We start from the raw sequence: 24,326 nt of genomic DNA on the forward strand, positions 1-24,326 counted from the left end.
GGGTTAGCTACAATTTGACAAATTTTTAGCTGAGAGGAAATGAATGAATATACTTTTTTTTCTTACGTGCGTGGGAGGCTACAACCGCTCACCCCCCCAACCGAGCTCCAGCTGATGTTCACGAGGCTTCATAATACTATACTTTGATGCATTTTACTAATTACCGTTTGAGAGGAACTTGGTCATAAAATATGCTTCTGGCTCCCGGACCAAAAATCGCCTGCTGTTCTGGTTTCTATTACAAAATAATGCTCTTAACATTTCATTAAACACACAACATTTCATTTGTTTATTTAATTTTGCAAATGATAACAAAAGGTTACTAATACTGAATAAATATGGTATTGTGTGAATGGAGGAAGGAAGTTAACATATTTACATTACTTATAAGTCGTTAGTAATAAATAAAACAAATGATGTAAATACATTTACTTGTGGTATTAGCACCTGTGTTGTGAAAATGACAATTGTTTTATGTTAAGCGGTAGTTAAACTTGGTATTATTAGTAAATACCTTCCTTAAAAGTAAATAATATTATACATAATGACTTATGCAAACTCAGCTGATCATTTCGTCTCAACTAGTGTGAAATGTACGAAGTTACAGGTAAATTTGATTAAGTAGCTCAAACATAAATAATCTTCTAGAGTTTTGATTGTTAGTCTTCTCATGTCTAACCAACACTAATTTCCTACACTTCAGAACATTTCAACCCAATTTTACAAAAAAAGACTTGCGGCACTCGGGGACTGCCGCGGTAAAGCTATTGCATAGCATGCCTTCAATCCATACCTCCGTGCCCGTCGGAGTGGGGAGCGTGAGGTTTTTCGTTACGCAATTTCTGGATTCGGTCCCCGCGCTCAAGGCCCGCGATAGAAGCTATGCAATAGCTTAACAAGTGATAACTGCGTTAAAAACAACCGACTTCAAACTTGCACTTGCAACATTTCGACACCATCCCGCATCGAACAAAAAAAGAATCACGTAAATCGGTTCAGAAACCTCGGAGTAATCGGTGTACATACATAAAAAAAACATACCGGCCGAATTGATAACCTCCTCCTTTTTTTGAAGTCGGTTAAAAAGTCCTTCAAAGAACAGCTCAATCAAAAACACGATGTAGGTATATTCCCATTCCATGCCCACATAGAAATTCGATATTATATCACCACGAAATCAACGTCACAGCTATCTTCAAACTGACACTTTGTCCACACCGATTAATCAAGTCGCTGTAGTATTATAACAGCTATTTTATATAACCCTTGTTTATGTCCGTTCGACGAGGACAAGGTCAATGACGTCATAGTGCATAGAATTAAGAATAATTTGCAGTCGTTAAACATCTGAGATCGTTAGATACAACGGTTAACTCGATCAAAGATAATGGAGTTTCAGTAGTAGATCTTATGTTAGATATAAATGAAGATTTATTTAATGCAGCAATTAAATCAGCATTCAATACAAATGCAGATGTGAAACATGCCACTGCAAAGCTGCACTATTTTGAGTTGCTATGAGTCATAGCTCCTATGAATAGTTTTCTTTTACTGGAATAAAATGTTACGAACGTTCTACGTCATGTGGAATTATAAATGAAACTATACCTAAAATACCCTTTATTTGGATGATAGTATATTTCCAATGAAACCAAGATTAGTTCATCAATTATGAACTTTTACGACAATCAGTGATTAAAAATAGATGTATTGGTTTATTTTCAGAGTGACGTATAAAATCGTCATGCTATCGAACCATCAAAATAAAAACATCGTTAATTTTAGACTTTCAAGGACTTATGAAAGTTTTCACGCTGAAACTGAATTATTTTTCTGTTTAATGGCACAGAACATGAGCTTAAAATTAGTTTTCAATTGCTACCGATAACGATAACTTTCAGCTAACACGCGATTTTGTCATCAGTCTTGCACAAACTCTACTTGCAAGGTTAAAATTAATGTTTTCTACGATCATGTAAATAAATACAAGTATTCGTCCTAATTCCCATTAACTACTATGATTTTATTATTGTAGTCATAATATTATTTTTTCAAAGAACCCTGTTGAATGCCAGATTGTTCTAGGTGTGACCCATTTTATATTTCGGATGAATAATTTTCACCCATTTCTTCCTCCGTTTGCCAACTATGCTTGTCAACGATGTGAAATAGACTGTTGTTTGAACTAAAACAAAGAATTTTCTTACAAGTCGCGTCTCACGTACACACGAACATTAATTTAACGTAACCTGAATAAAACATACAATTGACCCAATTCCTAACCAATAGCATATTGCTCTTGAAACATCTAGTGAAATCTTGTACAAATCGATCATATCTATACTAATATTATAAAGCTGAAGAGTTTGTTTGTTTGTTTGAACGCGCTAATCTCAGGAACTGGTCCGATTTGAAAAATTCTTTCAGTGTTAGATAGCCCATTTATCGAGGAAGACTATAGGCTATATAATATCATCACGTTAAGACCAACAGGAGCGGAGCACTGCGGCTGAAACCGCGGGGAACAGCTAGTTGATCATAATATTCATATAACTCGAACACAAATAAAAAATCATCACGTGCTACAATATTTACCATAACACCCACACATTATAAATCTCTAATAAGCAAGTAGGCGAGTAATATCCTATAAATTTAAAACAAAACGTAAGTACATTGAAATTTCCGGATTTTCTCAAATGCGTAAGTGCATCCCACGTGATGTTATAATTATTTCTGCACATATAAGGTCAGACCCCAAAACGTAATACTTTTACATTTATCTAAATACTGCTGCTGCTGTTATAAAATTAAAATAAAATATAGCGTGACACTGAGACTGACAGATAACGTGGCTTTCTATTTGGTAAAATAACTTTTTACATCGTTTCAGTAGATTCAGGGTTTACTCCCAACTACGTCACAAATTCACAGATTGCACCTCTTTATAATATCAGGATGGATAAATATATATTTTCTACGTAGTACGAAGCTATTGTTAATCAAAACAATGAATCGGGTCAGATTATCTATCAGATTTTGGTTATCAATGTTGTGTATTTTTTAAATGATGTTAAAAATAAAATCATTGATAACATCGCTATTTTCATTCCAAGCTTCTAGAATTAATATTTTTTACAAAACGCAATTAAAACTGTTAAATTCTGCAATATTAAATAAACTGGGTTCTCATTTATAATATTTCACTACACTTAAAAAGGCATAAAGAAATGAGAAATAAATACAAAGAGATATTCTTTTATTGCAAGAGAATGCAATAGAACTCGAAACTTGTATAGTTGCAACAAGCTATTCCCGTAATGATTTACTTCGAGGACAAAACTTTGTGTACAATAGTTAGGAAGCTTTGAAAATAAAGTACTTATACAAATATCTACCATTGTAAACTTCGGAAATGTTATAGTTATGCTAGAAAGAAAATCAACTTATAACGATATTGGCACCTTTATAAATTTTTACACGTTCCACACGTATTTTTCCACTCCTATTGGTCTTATCATGACCAATATACAGCCTATAGTCTCAATAAATGCTTAATGAGCTATCTAACACTGAAAGGAATCAAATCGTATTCGTAGTTCCTGACATAGCACTTTCAACGAAACAAACAAACTCTTCAGCTTTATTTTACCATTCATCTATACGCCCAATAAACGTAAACATTTCCCCTGTATAAAAATACATATGTATTTTACAAATATATATGAAACGTCATAAAATACGTAGACTATACACTTTTATACATACATCCGTTTTACATCCGCTTCACATACGCATCCGAAGATAAATCGCTTCCCTTGAACTATTTACATTTTCAATACGCATCAACGTAAACATATTTGTTTTTATTTGTAGCCCATATATCATATTGTTGTTTATGATGACGTTTTTATTGTTCATATTTATTTTGGTTTGTAATGCGTATGGGTATCGTAACATAGCTTCTAGTTCGCTGAAGTAAATAACGGAAAAGTTAAATTAAAAAATTAATTTTCATTCATTGAATAGAGCTAAATAGCCAAGCTCACACTTGGAATTTTTTATTTCAATCAGAAGTCAGGGAAGCTATCGAAAAAAAAAATCTTTCATAAAATTGTTAAGTCTAGAAGTCTATTGATAATTCTTTCAGTTTATTATTAGATACGTGTTTAAGGGGATTGAAAACTTAAACAGCAGACGACCTTACGTTTCACAGTCAGGTCTTTTACCCCTCATAGAAGACTTACATGAAAATCTATTTTGTAGTGGTTGCTACTATTTTGTCTGGTTTACTAATGTCTGTTTTCATATACAAAATCAAACGTCCTTAATAAATTACAATAATTATATCGGTTACGAATAAAAAATTAAAATGTTTATCGATAGCATTCCACATTTCAAGAATTTCCCGTGAGTTAATTGTATAAACAAAATATCTAGGTTACGAAATAAATTATGAAAAAGTATGACTCATTACTCATTTCAACGGAAATCATAGTTATTTGTTTTAAAATAAATCTCCGAGATATCTTGTGACGTTTTGGTACTTAATAATGTACCTACTAATTATAACACTCGACTTTATTTAAATAATGAATATATTTATAGATAGCTTTCATTTTCTTTATACCAAGAGCAGCTCGGTATGTTTGAACGTGTTGATTTTAGAAATTACTGATTAGAATTTAAAAAAAAACCTTTTTGTGTTTAATAGTCCCGAGACCAATAGGATCGGAGCAGCAATAAAAATGTATCAAATAATGGACTAGCTATACTAAGCTTCAATTCCAATTACTATGACTCAAAATAACGCAGAACAATCAAGGCGTTCTTAAAATTATTATTTTTGGTAGTCGTTAACAACTATGTGCCGTAAGCGCGTATGCCGCTCTCAAGGAAAGTCGAAGTCAATTCTACGAATTTCAACCTCTGGGTCGAAATATTGGCATGATATAAAGTTATTTACGGCCTATGAAAGCTTCAATATTATCTTCACTTGTACAAACAGTGAGTTCTCTAAATACAAGGATAGGAATCCATCGTCGGCAAGACTTAAAATAATTTCGTGGAACAAAATGTACCATTTTAATAAATGGATAAACCAGTGATTGTTTTTTTCAGGGAGACGTTTGATCCAATTTTATTATTAGAATTTTTCTACTTATTCATGTTAGATTGTCCTTTTTTTCCTTATTATTACTTAATACCTATATATTTAATAGAAATGTCTATGACCAGGAGAAATCAGAATAGGAACAAGGGAACAGGTCATTACATTTGGTTTCCTGATATACTCCTTACATTTGCAGCCTGATAAAGATTCCCAAAATTTACTTGGACAAACACCTTAGGAGAAAAAAGTATTTTATTTGACAACGCCCCCTATTTAATCAGCATAAAGAATAAAGAAAGTGAAGACTAATAGCACACTAATAGCATGATAAATTAAATGAATTGCACACGGCTCATTATAATATTGGATATAAACAGGAACTCATCGGCAATACAACTGACAGCTGAGGAACCCGTACGCAGCACGAGCACAGCAGCGATGCGCATAACGAATTAAGATAAATTTAATTTTTTGGAAGCAATCAATGTCAGTTTTTCAATTTAGTTTTGAATTTCGCACTATTGCACAATACTTTTTATATACGTTTAATATTAATAAGCAACAATTATTCTAATGGGATTATTGAATCTTATGTCTTCGTCGTCATGCCAATTGCTTACTCCGGACTGTATGTATAAGCGTATTTGCTCTCGATACTTTAGTGTATGGTAATAATGGTAATAGCACAGTATTACCATATTTCCTACAGTATGGCGACGAATGTACTTGTGCAGAGAAACGGAGGGGAACTGGCGGTGGTCGGGCGACGCGGGCCGCTTAATGCAATCACGCTGAGTTTGCATTAACTATCGCGAAAGGACGACGCGGACGCAGTCGTATTTTTTGTGTAATAATTTTATTATACATAGGTACTTACATATTCTATTATGGCGCCAAAAACTGTTCCGTTTACGGATATAAATGTACATTGAAATCCCAGAAGGAAACAATATTTCAGAAAGATTGTATTAATTGTATCTGTTGAATTAAAATCAAAGCTATGTTTATGTTGTCCTCATTATTTTCTAATCAGATTGTACATCCCAATGCGAATGCATTACTTAGTTAAATGGTATAATATACAATTAAGAACATCCAAAAATAAAGTGTCCACGTAAATAATATTTAGCAGTGCAATATCTGTAATTATATATTTATGAACAAATAATTACATCAGATTTAATAATCGCAATTATTTTGAATGTACATACGAATAAATGATTTCATCATAATATTAATAATCACAATTGTTTTATTTCCCATTTGTTGCAATCCTAGCGTATTTTCGTGTGGCAGCGTAAGTACCTACGCTGGCGGCGCGGCGGCATCGCGCGACATCAAAGGCGTTTCCTTACTGTAGGAAATAATATTGTAATACTGTGGTAATAGTATGTAATGTGTTGAAGACTGCAGTGTGCTGTTTTGTGCTGTTCTTGCGTCGTATGTTGAGATAAATTGGATTTGTTGCACGTTGAGTGACATTTTATTGAGATGTTCTATGTTGTGTTGCATTATATGCATACCAGAAGATATTTGTTGTGTTGTGCATGTATTACATTTCTTATTACGTAGTGTATTCATACCAGTAGATATGTGTTGTGCTGTGTTTTATTGTTATACATTACATTATATTGCTATGTATTGTCTGTATTTATGAGATAGCAGGCAACAGAGAAGACTCGATGCCTGATGGTAAGCGTCAGGGATATTGTGAGTGTGTTGCCAGCCTTTCATAATACGCTCTCTTCAAAAGCTTCTCTTCTCGCTTGTATTACATTTCTTATTACATAGTGTTGTGCCGTGTTTAATTGTGTTACATTATATTGTGTTATGTACTGTATACTACAATGTACTCACTCGTCGGAGGTGTGCGCGCGCGGTCTGTGCGGCGGGTCGCGGCCGGGCAGCAGGCGCTGCGTGTCGGGCGCAGCGCGCGCGAACGCCGCCGCTGCTTCGGCCGCGAGTTCTTCGTCGCATGTTGATGCGTCGTCGTCCACTGCGCAATAACATATTATTTGTTACTAGCTTACCGCCCGCGGCTTCGTAAATTAACCTAATAAATTATATACTAAAACCTATGATATATAAAAGAGCTAGATACGTTATCCGCTCTCTATTTTGGCAAGAAAAAACTCAGGTAAGTGCCCGAGTTTCACTTAGTCACGCACCATTCAGCGTCGTGGCTGGACGTTCTTTTTGTATTTTAATCGGCAGTTGTTATTACGAAGTACATGAGTGAGACATGTATTATGTCTCGTGCGTGAGAGTGAAAGAGAGAACAACTGTATTGGTGATAATGCGTTAGTAAGTAGGTATGTATTAATTACGCTGTTTTTTAGTGCAATGATGTTGGCGTATGCCGCGTCTACTAGTATAATAGGTCATTGACTAAAACCTTCCTCTTGAATCACTCTATCTATTAAAAAAACCGCATCAAAATCCGTTGCGTAGTTTTAAAGATTTAAGCATACAAAGGGACATAGGGACAGAGAAAGCGACTTTGTTTTATACTATGTAGTGATTAGCTGCCCCGCAAACGTTGTTCTACACCATTCTTATCACTTAGGATATGAAAAATAGATGTTGGCCGATTCTCAGACTAACCAACCTCTTAATCGTACTAAATATTATCTACAATATCGATAAATGTCTTTCGCGCGTTTTGGAATAACGACTAGGTATACCAAAATTTATAAAAATATATATTTCTTTAATTGATTCAGTTCTAATTTATAATTTATAATACATCACATTTTCATACATACGTGTAATTACTATACCTACATTTTTTTCATTGTTTTCTATATTTATTTATCGCGAATATATACACATAAATGTTTGTTATTAACTTCATATAAATAGCACACAACTATACTTTGTCAAAAACTCCTGCAATGCGCCATTTATATCAAACGTAGATAATGCTGTTTGTACTATTAGATAATGTAATATTACGTAAAATGTTGGGAGAGGTAACCATTCATACTTGAAAAAATATTGTCTTTTTACAAAATATAAACATATTCAGTTGAATATTAAAACTATTCTATACAAATTATGTAACATTTATTTTATCATATGTATTCTTTTTTATTCATTTCACAAGTGTAAAAAATAAAATGAGATCTCTATTAAAATTTTATTTCAACTACAGCTATTAATTTCCCTTGACGATTTTATAATATAATATTCATCTCATTTCTTTAATCCATGATTACAAACAAATAATTTTATTCATGATACAGAAAGCAGTGCAGTCCAAATAAATGAATCACCTCCCTTATTTTGAAAAGTAAATAAAGCATAAATCCTTTCGAAAACTTGCAATTCCAAATGTCAATAACAATGAAGAATAACTCAATGTACAATGCAAATAAATCTCTGCTAGAAGTCTTATTTATTTATTAGTTAAATGTTAAAGCTGACTCACAAAACATTGATTTTAGTTCATTGATCCTATATCTGCACATTACATTAACATTTGTGTTCCATTTCGATTCTTTGTTCTACGAACAATTTAGGCCTGTGTTTGCACAAATATTTAAAAGTCATTTAAAAAGATTTTTATGACATTACTAGTTCATGTTTATGCTGATCCAAATCCTTTGTAGTTTGCATAATCAAACCAAAAATTGGAAGTACCTAGACCACATGTAGGTATTATAGATCTCTATCTAGTTTCTCTAACTAATATCATAATATGTCAATCAAATATAGTCCGGAATGACTAGGTAAACGTAGAATTTTGTGTTGGTATGTAGATATTATAATATCCGATTTAAAAAAACTGTATTAAGGGACTATGAACTATATTTTATATTCTTCAGACTTTATAGAGATACTAGCTTACCGCCCGCGGCTTTGCCCGCTTTCTGTAAAACGATTTGATATTTAAACTATCCTATCTCTCAAGTTGGATCGAACTGCACATGGTGTGCGAATTTTATTATAATCGGTTAAGTGGTTTAGGAGTCCATTGAGGACAAACATTGTGACACGAGATTTATAAATATTGAGATTTTTCTCTATATAAAACTAAATAATTTATAAACAGCCTTGTTCCTTCGACCTGTTCACATATTGCAATGAAACTTATTTTATATTGATTTCACTTACAGCTAAATTCAAAGCCCTCATTTATCATTACTCCAAATGGAAATAATTTAAAAACTTCACACGCAATATGTCGGCATGGCGGGATAATTAAACGTCACTGTCACTATGAACAAAACTTCTTCTTAGCTTCACTTCTTGGCGCTTATAAAAAAAAAATATGTAAAATTGTTCACATAATTTTTTTACACTAGAATGTTTACTGAGTTACAGATAAAACAGTATTATCAAAATATCTCGTGCGGTTATATTTCGTGTCGTTATCACAATTAGTTTGTAAACACGAAACAGCGTGTGTTCCGGATTGCATTCAGTTAAAAAAGGTTGTAGATTTTATCCTCTTTTTAGATCTAGAGGATATAATATTGTTTGGAATACTAATAAAAATTAATATGATTTTTTTTCAAACATTTAGTTAATCTTATGAGCGAAATGTAAGTAGAGTACTATTATTGAGTTATTATGAACTGTGCATATGCTTTGCTAAAAAATAAAAATATGGATTATGATTTGTAAAGATGTTCGAAGCTCATTCGTGTAGAAATTACCAATTTGTTTGGGGACAACACAAAAATATGCAACTAATTGCGAAATCTTCCGTCGTTGGGAACGTCAACACAAAAAAGGGATTAGATTATTATTAGGTAGATAAATAGATAAATATTTTATAGGTTACCGACTTTTTATATTGAGTTTTCATCTACTCAAAAAGCCTATCTATAAATTTTAAACGTTTAGCAATTAACAGTACAAGTACCTATGTCACTAAATTTATCGCTGCATACTGACTGAGATTAGTTTATTTTTGAACTATTGATTTTATCACAGGCAATAAGTATCTATAAAATAAAATATTTAAAATAAAGGCAAATCTAAGAGGCAAATTAAAATATAGAGCAAAAAAAAAAATATTATTGTCCCTAATATTTCTGCCACATATGCAAAATCACAAATGTCACCTAGGAATGTCGTTCATTTTATATTTGGATTTCTGCACCATACAGTGATACCTATTTATTTAATTTCAAACTCGTGTGTTATGAAAAAAAGAACCCTTTATGATAAGTAACATGACTTGTTCATCTAAATTCTAAACCTATCGAGGAGAGTTTATAAACAAACCAACAATAAACTTACAACGAATACGCGGCTTTAACTCCAAATGAACCGAAGGTTGGATCTCCATTGTTAAATGCACTTTATTAAAATTTCTTTAGTATATCCGTATTAACCACACCACACGATATCACTCAATGCGTCAATAGTCGATAAATCGCACCAATACTTGCTTATCTAAGATAAGTCTATAGTGATGTTCCAATATTAAAATGTTTTGTTAATATCAATTGAATGATAAAAATATGCATTATTGGAAAATTAATCAAATATTGAATAAGTGAAACACCAATCTATAAAATTATAGGACATAATATTATAGCTATTTACGATAATTAACTTCAATATTCTACGAAATGCGTTTTAAGAAAAAAAAAAAAAAAAATTGGCGCAAAAATATTTCTTTTCCATTTTTAAATATATCCCCCTTCTACCTCCTAATAAATTGAAGAGTTTCTCTTTTTCTGTCCTACTTTTAAACGATATAACAGATGTTACACAGAATAAGAAAAATAAAAATAAAAAACGTTTTAAAACCCACCTTGTAATTCCGACATTAACTGAATAAACGACATTTTTGAGAACAAAAATCACAATTCCTTCAAAAAACACCACACTCTTGGAGTGATCATTTATTACTATTGGAAAGATACTTATTAATTGATGATAATGTGTTCAATAATTACGCGAAATATAACAGTAATTAGGGTCGTTAATTTACGAATTTCATAGGAAAAGAAGCAGCTTATAATGAACCGTTAGTAGGAAATAATGTGCGCTTTATTCAATTTTTGTCGACTTATACATTTGTGTAGAGTTTTGCTAATTTAATTTTAGATTAAATAGAAGTGAGATATAAATAATATTTTGTGAACGTTTTTTAGGTGATGATTATTGATTTATTTTATTTTATTTATTTATGTTTATTTATGGCTTAAATAATAATGTAGAGATACACATTTAATTTTTTTATATGGCCTATAAAAAAATACCACACCTATAAAAAAGCCATTAAAATAAATCAGCATCTATAATCGGTAAACCGAATCGATAACATAATTGGGTCATAATTACGGCGCATTACGGTTCAACGTGTCGTGATTCATTTGTTTTTCGTTCTTATTTCTTATCGATTCGATCTCTAGATCACACAAATATCGATTTCCGTGTAACACAGTATTGTTTCATCGAATTCTTTGAATGCAGGAAGGGCATTGCGTTTGTATATTTTTCGTTGATTGAAATGATTTTCGTTGATTCATTGTTTATCATATTTTGTAGGAAACGTAAAACACATGTTTTTTTTTTCAAAATATCATAATATCTGGTAAATTAATATTTGTAAAACGATTCAAAAGTGGATCTAAAAGAAGTCTAGATTTATTTATGAATATTTTTTTTTGTTTTAAGAGATACACGCACGTTGATTAAGCATAAAGGGCATCAAACAAGAACAGATTGAATATTGATTATTATTTTTGTTATAATGTGGGACGTTGAGTTACGTAGTAGCACAGCGGCACGCCACGCGGTCAGGGTACAACGCAGGGACAACCAAGAACGGAGCAATGCACTAGCAAGCTATTTTGAAGCCACTGTTCGTATTTGTTTACCGTGTTACCGGTCAGAGTATTACCTAGCTCGTGAAAATCTATGTACTTTTCTATAGCGGCACGCCGCGCGTTTATTTGTCCAGCACGCGGCACGTGCGGCGTACGGAGTACGCGAGGCACAACGTGCGGCGTGCGGTACAGCACGCTGTAGGTGCGGTGCGTACGGAAAGGTGTTGTGTGCTGCACAGCACGCGAGTAGTGGGGCGAGAGGCGCGGCGTGCAGACAGCACGTGGCAACAGGTGGGCGGGGCGTTCGGCGTATAGCACAGCACGTGGCAACAGGTGGGCGGGGCGTTCGGCGTGCAACACAGCACGTGGCAACAGCTGGGCGGGGCGTGCGGCGTGCAGCGTGCCGTGCTGCACGCGGGTAGTGTACAGCGCGTGACACTCGCTACAAGCACTCACCGGGCGCGCTGTGTGAGTGCGGGTTGTGTATGATGCGGATGCGGCGCTCGGGCGGGTCGGCGTGCGGCCGCAGCGCGTGACACTCGCTACAAGCACTCACCGGGCGCGCTGTGTGAGTGCGGGTTGTGTATGATGCGGATGCGGCGCTCGGGCGGGTCGGCGTGCGGCCGCAGCGCGTGACACTCGCTACAAGCACTCACCGGGCGCGCTGTGTGAGTGCGGGTTGTGTATGATGCGGATGCGGCGCTCGGGCGGGTCGGCGTGCGGCCGCAGCGCGTGACACTCGCTACAAGCACTCACCGGGCGCGCTGTGTGAGTGCGGGTTGTGTATGATGCGGATGCGGCGCTCGGGCGGGTCGGCGTGCGGCCGCAGCGCGTGACACTCGCTACAAGCACTCACCGGGCGCGCTGTGTGAGTGCGGGTTGTGTATGATGCGGATGCGGCGCTCGGGCGGGTCGGCGTGCGGCCGCAGCGCGTGACACTCGCTACAAGCACTCACCGGGCGCGCTGTGTGAGTGCGGGTTGTGTATGATGCGGATGCGGCGCTCGGGCGGGTCGGCGTGCGGCCGCAGCGCGTGACACTCGCTACAAGCACTCACCGGGCGCGCTGTGTGAGTGCGGGTTGTGTATGATGCGGATGCGGCGCTCGGGCGGGTCGGCGTGCGGCCGCAGCGCGTGACACTCGCTACAAGCACTCACCGGGCGCGCTGTGTGAGTGCGGGTTGTGTATGATGCGGATGCGGCGCTCGGGCGGGTCGGCGTGCGGCCGCAGCGCGTGACACTCGCTACAAGCACTCACCGGGCGCGCTGTGTGAGTGCGGGTTGTGTATGATGCGGATGCGGCGCTCGGGCGGGTCGGCGTGCGGCCGCAGCGCGTGACACTCGCTACAAGCACTCACCGGGCGCGCTGTGTGAGTGCGGGTTGTGTATGATGCGGATGCGGCGCTCGGGCGGGTCGGCGTGCGGCCGCAGCGCGTGACACTCGCTACAAGCACTCACCGGGCGCGCTGTGTGAGTGCGGGTTGTGTATGATGCGGATGCGGCGCTCGGGCGGGTCGGCGTGCGGCCGCAGCGCGTGACACTCGCTACAAGCACTCACCGGGCGCGCTGTGTGAGTGCGGGTTGTGTATGATGCGGATGCGGCGCTCGGGCGGGTCGGCGTGCGGCCGCAGCGCGTGACACTCGCTACAAGCACTCACCGGGCGCGCTGTGTGAGTGCGGGTTGTGTATGATGCGGATGCGGCGCTCGGGCGGGTCGGCGTGCGGCCGCAGCGCGTGACACTCGCTACAAGCACTCACCGGGCGCGCTGTGTGAGTGCGGGTTGTGTATGATGCGGATGCGGCGCTCGGGCGGGTCGGCGTGCGGCCGCAGCGCGTGACACTCGCTACAAGCACTCACCGGGCGCGCTGTGTGAGTGCGGGTTGTGTATGATGCGGATGCGGCGCTCGGGCGGGTCGGCGTGCGGCCGCAGCGCGTGACACTCGCTACAAGCACTCACCGGGCGCGCTGTGTGAGTGCGGGTTGTGTATGATGCGGATGCGGCGCTCGGGCGGGTCGGCGTGCGGCCGCAGCGCGTGACACTCGCTACAAGCACTCACCGGGCGCGCTGTGTGAGTGCGGGTTGTGTATGATGCGGATGCGGCGCTCGGGCGGGTCGGCGTGCGGCCGCAGCGCGTGACACTCGCTACAAGCACTCACCGGGCGCGCTGTGTGAGTGCGGGTTGTGTATGATGCGGATGCGGCGCTCGGGCGGGTCGGCGTGCGGCCGCAGCGCGTGACACTCGCTACAAGCACTCACCGGGCGCGCTGTGTGAGTGCGGGTTGTGTATGATGCGGATGCGGCGCTCGGGCGGGTCGGCGTGCGGCCGCAGCGCGTGACACTCGCTACAAGCACTCACCGGGCGCGCTGTGTGAGTGCGGGTTGTGTATGATGCGGATGCGGCGCTCGGGCGGGTCGGCGTGCGGCCGCAGCGCGTGACACTCGCTACAAGCACTCACCGGGCGCGCTGTGTGAGTGCGGGTTGTGTATGATGCGGATGCGGCGCTCGGGCGGGTCGGCGTGCGGCCGCAGCGCGTGACACTCGCTACAAGCACTCACCGGGCGCGCTGTGTGAGTGCGGGTTGTGTATGATGCGGATGCGGCGCTCGGGCGGGTCGGCGTGCGGCCGCAGCGCGTGACACTCGCTACAAGCACTCACCGGGCGCGCTGTGTGAGTGCGGGTTGTGTATGATGCGGATGCGGCGCTCGGGCGGGTCGGCGTGCGGCCGCAGCGCGTGACACTCGCTACAAGCACTCACCGGGCGCGCTGTGTGAGTGCGGGTTGTGTATGATGCGGATGCGGCGCTCGGGCGGGTCGGCGTGCGGCCGCAGCGCGTGACACTCGCTACAAGCACTCACCGGGCGCGCTGTGTGAGTGCGGGTTGTGTATGATGCGGATGCGGCGCTCGGGCGGGTCGGCGTGCGGCCGCAGCGCGTGACACTCGCTACAAGCACTCACCGGGCGCGCTGTGTGAGTGCGGGTTGTGTATGATGCGGATGCGGCGCTCGGGCGGGTCGGCGTGCGGCCGCAGCGCGTGACACTCGCTACAAGCACTCACCGGGCGCGCTGTGTGAGTGCGGGTTGTGTATGATGCGGATGCGGCGCTCGGGCGGGTCGGCGTGCGGCCGCAGCGCGTGACACTCGCTACAAGCACTCACCGGGCGCGCTGTGTGAGTGCGGGTTGTGTATGATGCGGATGCGGCGCTCGGGCGGGTCGGCGTGCGGCCGCAGCGCGTGACACTCGCTACAAGCACTCACCGGGCGCGCTGTGTGAGTGCGGGTTGTGTATGATGCGGATGCGGCGCTCGGGCGGGTCGGCGTGCGGCCGCAGCGCGTGACACTCGCTACAAGCACTCACCGGGCGCGCTGTGTGAGTGCGGGTTGTGTATGATGCGGATGCGGCGCTCGGGCGGGTCGGCGTGCGGCCGCAGCGCGTGACACTCGCTACAAGCACTCACCGGGCGCGCTGTGTGAGTGCGGGTTGTGTATGATGCGGATGCGGCGCTCGGGCGGGTCGGCGTGCGGCCGCAGCGCGTGACACTCGCTACAAGCACTCACCGGGCGCGCTGTGTGAGTGCGGGTTGTGTATGATGCGGATGCGGCGCTCGGGCGGGTCGGCGTGCGGCCGCAGCGCGTCACACTCGCTACAAGCACTCACCGGGCGCGCTGTGTGAGTGCGGGTTGTGTATGATGCGGATGCGGCGCTCGGGCGGGTCGGCGTGCGGCCGCAGCGCGTGACACTCGCTACAAGCACTCACCGGGCGCGCTGTGTGAGTGCGGGTTGTGTATGATGCGGATGCGGCGCTCGGGCGGGTCGGCGTGCGGCCGCAGCGCGTGACACTCGCTACAAGCACTCACCGGGCGCGCTGTGTGAGTGCGGGTTGTGTATGATGCGGATGCGGCGCTCGGGCGGGTCGGCGTGCGGCCGCAGCGCGTGACACTCGCTACAAGCACTCACCGGGCGCGCTGTGTGAGTGCGGGTTGTGTATGATGCGGATGCGGCGCTCGGGCGGGTCGGCGTGCGGCCGCAGCGCGTGACACTCGCTACAAGCACTCACCGGGCGCGCTGTGTGAGTGCGGGTTGTGTATGATGCGGATGCGGCGCTCGGGCGGGTCGGCGTGCGGCCGCAGCGCCCAGCGAGCTGCGTCCGCTTCGCCGGCCGCTCGGGGGAAGTACAGCGGCGCCAGTGCAGCGAATGGCGCCAGTTCCGCCCCGCACGCGCCAGCCAGTACCACGAGCGTGGGCAACGGGTTCGCTTCGAGGTAGCGCCGGATCGTGCCTGCGAGGAAACGCAAAATTGAGCTTTATTTGCACGGGTTAAGGTTCAGATAACCTTGCAGTTTCAACGCGTACGAATTGTGGTGCATTTTGCACGCGGACAGTTATATTTGGATACGCATCCTGCTAACCAATTTAGCCGTCTGTTCTACGATGAACAATTAGTCAAATTATTTGATTAAATTTATTTGATTCAAAAGTGCAAACTAAATTATGGATACAACTTTTTTGCAATAAAATCTATTAAATTTTCGGATTTTTTTAATTAACATTTAATTTAGTGTAAATTTCGACCCATCATATTTTTTGAAGTGAAACTTCTTTATCTTGGTTGGAAAAAAAATTAGTGTAACATTTTTTCGTTACGCGTGACATTTTTCCGTTACGCGCCATCTTTTTCTTATCCATACCACGCGTGATTCGACGTATTTCTGTAAAGTTGCATATAGTAAATTATTTATTGAAAAATAAGGTCATAAAGAAGTTTCACTTCTTACGTGTGTACACTAGTACACGCACACATTTTTTGAAGAGAAACTTCTTTATCGGCGTTGGAAAAAAAATTAGTGTAACATTTTTTCGTTACGCGTGACATTTTTCCGTTACGCGCCATCTTTTTCTTATCCCTACCACGCGTGATTCGACGTATTTCTGTAAAGTTGCATATAGTAAATTATTTTTTGAAAAATAAGGTCATAAAGAAGTTTTACACGTGTGTACCCTAGTACACGCACGAATTTTTTTTAAATAAAATCGCAACTCACGCAACGCAACATGCGCGGCGACATCAGGCGGGAAGTTCCTGCGCGGCGTGTTGATGACGCACAGCGCCAGAGACCGCGCGCGCAGCTCGCCCGCCGCGTGCAGAACGTTCCTGGAATTTTTATTGTCACATTCAATATTTTTATTTATTGCCAACTAATGTAAAACTAGTTATTGTTGTATGGTTTGTGATGATGATACTAAAGTTATATTAAAAAAGGGGAATTTAAAAAGCATTTAACATTTCAGAAAGTGTCGACATTTAATGTTAGTTTTATAGTGCAACGGATAGTGTTTTTTTTTGTGTGAAAGCTAGTTTCAGGTATTTTTTGTCGTTTTATTAAATTTTAATCACAATTCAACTTTTTTAAGCATGCCAGACCAAAAAAATAATTAAATTCCACTGGCCACTTCTAAACAATAGCACCTATATTCAAAATAACACATGCTAATAAATATTTTTTTTACATATCTACTCACTTGTAACAATTGTGCAGCGAGCTCTCCGCCGCCGTGTGGTACTTGGCCACGTACTTGGGGCTGACCGTGTGTATCACGTGCCGGCAGCGCAGCATGAACCCCGGCGTCACTAGCACCTCGCCGGTTCTGCATTCTATATGCAGAGATGTAGAAAAAATAAATAAAAAAATGTACGTGTATGGGGAAAAATATTGGACGAAGACTACAAAAAGCACGCTGTGTCTTCTTCTAGAGGTATTTGAATTTGCTTTTTCTACGGTATTTGAATAACATCAATCACTGGCACTTGGAGACGGAAAAAAAGCTTATATCACTCAGTCTGGCGTCAGTTCAGTCCATCAGTTTGATCCGGCTTAGACTGATGCCAGAATGATGGATGAAAAACACGGTATATTCTGAACCATCAGTCCGTCAGTCAACCGGTAAGGGTGATACTATACGAGCGGTATTCCCGCCGCGGGAAACCGCTCGCCAAAGCTGCCGCAGACCATTAAACTACACGGGACGCGGTTTATCGCTGTTTTCTGTTCATTTGAACATCACGAGCGAGCGCCAAGGTCCCGCGACGAATGATGTAACGTAGCGGGAAACCGCCCGTTTAGTTTAAAGCGCCGGTTATCAGCGGCGGTTTGACGCTGCATGCGGCGGTCGAATTTGTCCCGCCTGTGAACCGCGACGGGAAACCGCGCAGTGTAGTATGCAGCATATAACTTTCATATTAAATTGTGACTAGTGCGGTTCAGAAGCGGAATCCCGCGGCGGGAAAACCGCTCGTATAGTATCACCCTTAGACGATAATTCTCCCGTCATTCTGAGCAGACTGATGGACTGAACTGACGCCAGACTGAGCGTGTAACCTATGTCTTAGGAATAAGTTAGCTCTTTGACCGTGCTAATAATGTTATTTTCTAGTATGTATGTAGTAAAATAATTTTCAAATTCAATTCAGTAGATATCGAAGATCCAGAAACCAAATATTCTATCTACTACTTTTTACAATTTTTACTACATGTTAGCAGTCATTCAGGTCAGATTATACAGCCAAAGATTTTCTGTACTAAAAATAAAAAAAATCGCTTTGCAAGTTTTGGCTGTAAAGTTCCTAATTACTAGTGGAACACTATAGATAACACTAATGTCATGCGAAAGAAAAACTTGAAGAGGGTGAATTTTTTGATATAATTTATTCATTATCGACATGTTATTGTTGTTTCAAGATAATTTCTTATTGTTTTTTGCTATAATCATAAAAGTGAAAAGTGGCGGAGTTAAACAATAAGTCGTTACACATATAATTTCTATACAAACTTCAATTTAAATAGTAATATAATATGGCCTTGGAAAGCTAGTGAGTTGATAAATATAACATTAATGACTTATTACATTAAAATACTTATACTATACTGATTTTATTCGCTGTTTTACCATGATCATAAATTAAGATTACACTAGGGAAACTTTCATTACTTGTGAGGCGAATAAAAAACATGATAAACATCAACACTGCTAGTAAAAACTTCCTTCACATTTTATAGTTCTATAAACATACGCAAACGTTATGTAGCCATATTAAAAATTCTTCATAATATAATTCATAATTTTACATAAACGCTATATTAAAATTTTGTTAAAAAATGTCGGAGCGACGTTGTATCATTCATTCATTGAAATCTACACCTTATTTCAAAGCAGTAATGTTCAAAGTTGCTTATAAGAAAACTCTGCCCAAAAAACGCGCAGGCAGAGTTATACCTCAGACAATTATTGTCCGTGATTATGAATCTAGCTTATTATTTTGCCCAAAACCCACCATGAGCTCTAGTTATAATCTCCTCTTTAAGATCTGGTCCAGCGGCAGCCATGATGCGTTCGCTGATCGCATTGCACTCCGTCAGCGTTTCGTCGCTTGTGTTCGTAATCGCGTCCACTTCGAGCGTCGATATGTCACCTTGCCTGGAATATTTGAAAAGAGAATACGGATTATTGCCGAATTGATTTAAGGACTGTACAACTGTTTAAGGAAGGTACTGACATCCTACGTTAGTTTTAGTTAGTTAGCGGGTAAGTTTACATTTTTCGGTTTCCCCGTCATTTGATTTATCAAGTTTATAAAACGATCGACGCAATAAAATAACACCCTTATTTCAACAGATTCTATTCGATTGTATCTCGGGTGTTGCAAAGAAATTCCGGAAATATTTGAATGCAGATTTATTTCTTTTCGAAAATGATGTTTTATTACAAAATTCCATCCTGTATATTTGTGTCTTAGCTGCCACTACACTTTTACAGATAACTATGCCACAGCCGTATATTACATATTATGGAGGAGCTACGAAATTAGTATTTACATAAACCACATCTCGGCTACACTTGCTTTGGTAGCTGGTAGCGGCATAAATAAAGGTTCTGATTTTATATAATTTCTGAAAACCAATATTTAGTAACACCGAATATCTGGTTGTTTGTACACAATAAAACCGTCGGATGATTATGTAATTTATTAAGTAGCTTTATGTCTATTTTTTCATAGATCTTCTACACGGATTAAGTAATGGCTTAAAGCTAATAAAATATAAAAGGATTAAGTTTACCTATAAATGGAAGTTATTATTAATAACTTATTTTCCTTATAGTGCTTTAAAGAAAAACTAATTCAATTATCAGTACCTACACTATGTAAAAAGGTTTGTTATATCTGCGATCACTTCACTTTTCTTACTTTCTTTATGTTTCGTAAAACGATCTACGTCTTTTGGTCGTTTAAAATAATTCACAAAATGGCTATTTTAAAATTGTTCTTGATAAAAAGTTTTTATCCATAAGCATAACCGGGTAAATACTTTAAACGCAATACTGAAAATTTTAAATGCTGATTAATATTACAAACTTTATGGTTGATTTACGATGATTTGAGAACAGTTTTAATATAGCAGTCGATCGTGTGGATTATTTCAATGAATTTCCACACATCGGTTATCAAATCTTATCCTTGTTAGTAACATGCGCGCCTCCTTCGTAATAATATATTCTGCACATGAGTCTTTGAACTTCAAAAACTTCTTCAAAGTTTGAAGAACACCACACTTACCATATAGCGAACCGGTTGTTAATGACGTCATCGTACGGGAACACGGGGTAGGCGTGCAGCGGCGGCGCCTTGCCCTTGTAGTCGGTGAGCGGCGCGTGCGACACCTGCGCCCAGCGCGTCACCGCGCTCAGCGGCACCGCGCCCTGCGGCGGCGCGCGCATCACGCTGTGTTCTGGAATACGGAAATATTTCATTACTAGCTGTGCCCCGCGGTTTACCGTGATGATATATATCCTATAGCCTTCCTCGATAAATGGGCTATCTGACACCGAAAGAATTTTTCAAATCGGACATCAGTAGTTCCTGAGATTAGCGTGTTCAAACAAACAAACACTTCAGCTTTATAATATTAGTATAGATAATAATTTATAGCACAGTGTAAGTTCTATAAGAATGGAAATGCTATAAACGTTAGCACCGTGAATTTTCTATACGAATGGAAAGGCTATAGGCAATATACGTTTTGGCCTGTGTCCAATAGCGGAGAAGCAATGAAAGATGTCGCAAAAGCGGGAAAATATTCCTTTTAATTCATTTTTCCACAAATTACTGGACTACTTTCGTAATTATCCCAATGCCCATTTTTTCTCCCCTTTGTGTATTTGTATGTTTCTGATTCTGTTATACACATGAACATTGTGTACCTCATTTAAATATACATTGGATTACTTATAAACTTAAAAAAAAAAATTATGCAGATCGTAAACTCATGTAATTAAGGAAGAGGCAAGGTACAGGATACAGGATATAATATGGAGCTGTCAGTCATCATGACCTTCTTAATGTGCTGCCAACACCGAGTTTACTCCACCCGTTTTGATGAGGGTTTTAAAGCTTATACATACATACTTATAAACAACACTTCAGAAGGTATGTAATTGCGAATGAATGACAAACGATATTTAACCTAAATAGGATAACCGATAAAGCATGTTATTATAAACATGCATGTTTACTTCATAAATTGTTATAGTATTGTGTGTCCTTAATGTCTTTTAACATCCTTGTCCAAATTATCTACATAAATATTGAATAACCTCATAATTATATCTACTTTTGTCATATTGCCTGGGTGGAGAATATCATCTGATAATAGATATCATTTTATGGCATCAATACATGAGAAAGAGCAGAAGATTAATGCTAATTATTTAAACTTAGTCATAATACAATCATAATTCGAAATCATTACAAACAGGAAAAATATAATTTTTAAATTTAGATTTTTCTAAAAAATGAGCTCCATCTAATTTTATAGAGTAACTAGCTTAGACTATTAATTCTTTTTTCATCAAATGGTTCATAGATGAACCTTACAACACCTGGCAAAGCCAGGACAAGCGACTCGTTTAATAATACATGTATATTTTTAAGCTATTGCATAGCTTCTATCGCAATTCGCAGGCCTTGAGCGCGGGGACCGAATCCAGAAATTGCGTAACGAAAAACCTCACGCTCCCCACTCCGACGGGCACGGAGGTATGGCTTGAAGGCATGCTATGCAATAGCTTTACATCGGCAGTCCCCGAGTGCCACACGTCGTTTTATGTATATTTAGTTGTACTCATAGTAAAACATTGTCCGCTGAATTAAAATAGTAAACCTCACTAACAAAAGCTATCAATAGAAAGTTTAAAGCATCATCGAGAAAAATTACTTATTATTTAATATTTATCATTAATTCAAGGGTCTCTATCACAGCTAAAAGATCAGCAATTTTTCAAGGGGGAAGATTGTAATCGAAAAGCGAAGCTCTCATTTGTTTAAGGTTAAAAGCTTTTTAATTGTGGTTCGGTTCCGCCAGCGATATGATTAGATCAAAGGTATTTATCGTATGAAAATAAATATATTAGTTTCTTGTTACAACGTAGAAGTAAGAACGTGTAAGTTTTCACTAAGGGCTAAGGTTTGTCTTCGTTATTTGGTCGCTCATTATTAGTACATATGCAACCAAATAGATACCGGCACTCTACCGCAAGATTTAAATTTTAAATTGTAACAATACAATCTACAATCCACACCTTATATAGTTTTGTAAGAACTACTGTAATATGTCTAGTATGTGGTAAATTATAGTCTAGGTAATTATTGTAGCACTCGGATAATAGTCTAGCTTGCAATTTTTTTCAAATTACAATAAAATAAACATTGTCATGACGATAATGTTTGATGATTACAAACCACAGTTACAAACAGTAGATAAACGTATTTTTATTTATAAACGTAAAGTCAAATTGTAAGTAACCGCTTTGTTCATTATTTTAAAAATATTTCTCTTATGAATTCCATCTTTAAAATCTTTAAAATTAAGTTCTTAATATTATGTAACTAAAACTACAAGAGATTTTTTTTAGTTATTGTGCTAGTTTTTAGGTATCAAACAGCAAAAATGTAATTGCAATTTTTGTAATTACAAACAAAGTATAGAGAAGGTATTTTCAATAATCTAAATACTAAAAGCACGTTACTGGTGATTGATTGTTAAAGTAAATGTGAATTCTATTATAGTCAATCAATTCCCTATATTTTCATGTTCCACAGTAAAAACTTATCAAACGATACTCTAGAGTAGATTACTAATCAATAAATTTAAAAAAAATGTAATTATATTTCTTATGAACTTCACTCTGTTTAAATTGTGTCTCTATATATAAGGAAACTGCTACACATACGTGCTCGTAGGTAACCTTTTAAATTATGAATGAATAAATACAGACAGTATGCACCATTCTACATATTTACTACATTACAATCACAAAGGCTTTTTTGCGATTGATAGAAGAATTTGTATACATGTAAGCTCTTTAGTAAGAGGTTTTGCACCACCTAATGATACATTCGCACGAATTACTAACAAAATAGGTGTGCGAAGTCTTTGTTTTATATGATGTTTAAGTATCAGTTATGTCCTACTGCCATAACCTGCGCTACACTATGGCTGCTATCACTCAAATCCACAATTCAATCTCACATAGTAGGTACCTAACCAAAGAATTAATGAAAAATTCGTCATACCCAATATAGTCATCACAGAACCACTCGCGTACGTCTAAACAGCTCGAGGCGCGGCGACCATGTGACCTCCAACGCAGGGTGACGTTACGAGGGGGTTGGGACGTGACGTCACAAGGTCGACGACCCCCGGAAGTAGGTCAGGAGAACACTTCAAAGATAGACTATGTTGCCAGATCTGTTATATAAGCTATCATCTTTGCTATTGGGACACTGAAGATCGTATTTAATTTTTGTGTTTTTTATTTGCCTTACTTTGTTAAAAGCCTCTTAATGCCATAGTCATTTGATTTACCGTAACGTAATAAGCTACGTTCAGTGATATTTTTTCAGCAAACTAAAAAAATACAGTACAAAGCAGCACGTGGATGAAGGGTCTATTTAGAAATACATAGTTCGGTATCTGAAATTTTCCTATAATCAAATCATAACATGCAGTTGGAGGCTACGTAATACAGTTTGCGTTCATGCTGGCCTGAAATGTGCACAGCCAGCGTAGTCTCTTATAATTCGATTTCCAGGAATTTCGACCTAATCTTTTGATCTATACATATAATAAATCTGTAGAAGGGTCAATTCTGTACATTGAAAATATTAAAAAAATAAATAGCAGGGGGTGTTACTGGATCGATACCAAACCCAAATATGTGATTAAAAAAATTTTTGTCTGTCTGTCTGTCTGTCTGTCTGTCTGTCTGTATGTGAAGACATCACGTGAAAACTACCGGTTCGATTTCGATGAAACTTGGTATAAGTATACCTTATTATCCTGGGCGTAAAATAGGATACTTTTTATCCTG

General features: G+C 39.7%; 1 protein-coding gene across 1 annotated transcript in view; it reads right to left on the reverse strand.

Annotated features, from left to right (window-relative positions):
• The window catches only part of LOC123693039 (protein GDAP2 homolog), a 46,677-nt gene extending 23,104 nt beyond the window's left edge, over nt 1-23,573 (reverse strand). The window contains exons 1-7 of the mRNA XM_045637943.1: nt 23,530-23,573; nt 20,515-20,686; nt 19,234-19,376; nt 17,424-17,556; nt 16,946-17,055; nt 15,961-16,182; nt 6,971-7,109 (exon numbers count right to left, since the gene is read on the reverse strand). Coding sequence (XP_045493899.1) covers nt 6,971-7,109; nt 15,961-16,182; nt 16,946-17,055; nt 17,424-17,556; nt 19,234-19,376; nt 20,515-20,686; nt 23,530-23,542 — 932 coding nt within the window. The 5' untranslated portion in view covers nt 23,543-23,573. The remainder of the gene's footprint in view (nt 1-6,970; nt 7,110-15,960; nt 16,183-16,945; nt 17,056-17,423; nt 17,557-19,233; nt 19,377-20,514; nt 20,687-23,529) is intronic.
• Nucleotides 23,574-24,326: the final 753 nt, after the last annotated feature.

The sequence above is a fragment of the Colias croceus genome, chromosome 7, assembly GCF_905220415.1.
Source record: "Colias croceus chromosome 7, ilColCroc2.1".
NCBI classification, from domain to species: domain Eukaryota; kingdom Metazoa; phylum Arthropoda; class Insecta; order Lepidoptera; family Pieridae; genus Colias; species Colias croceus.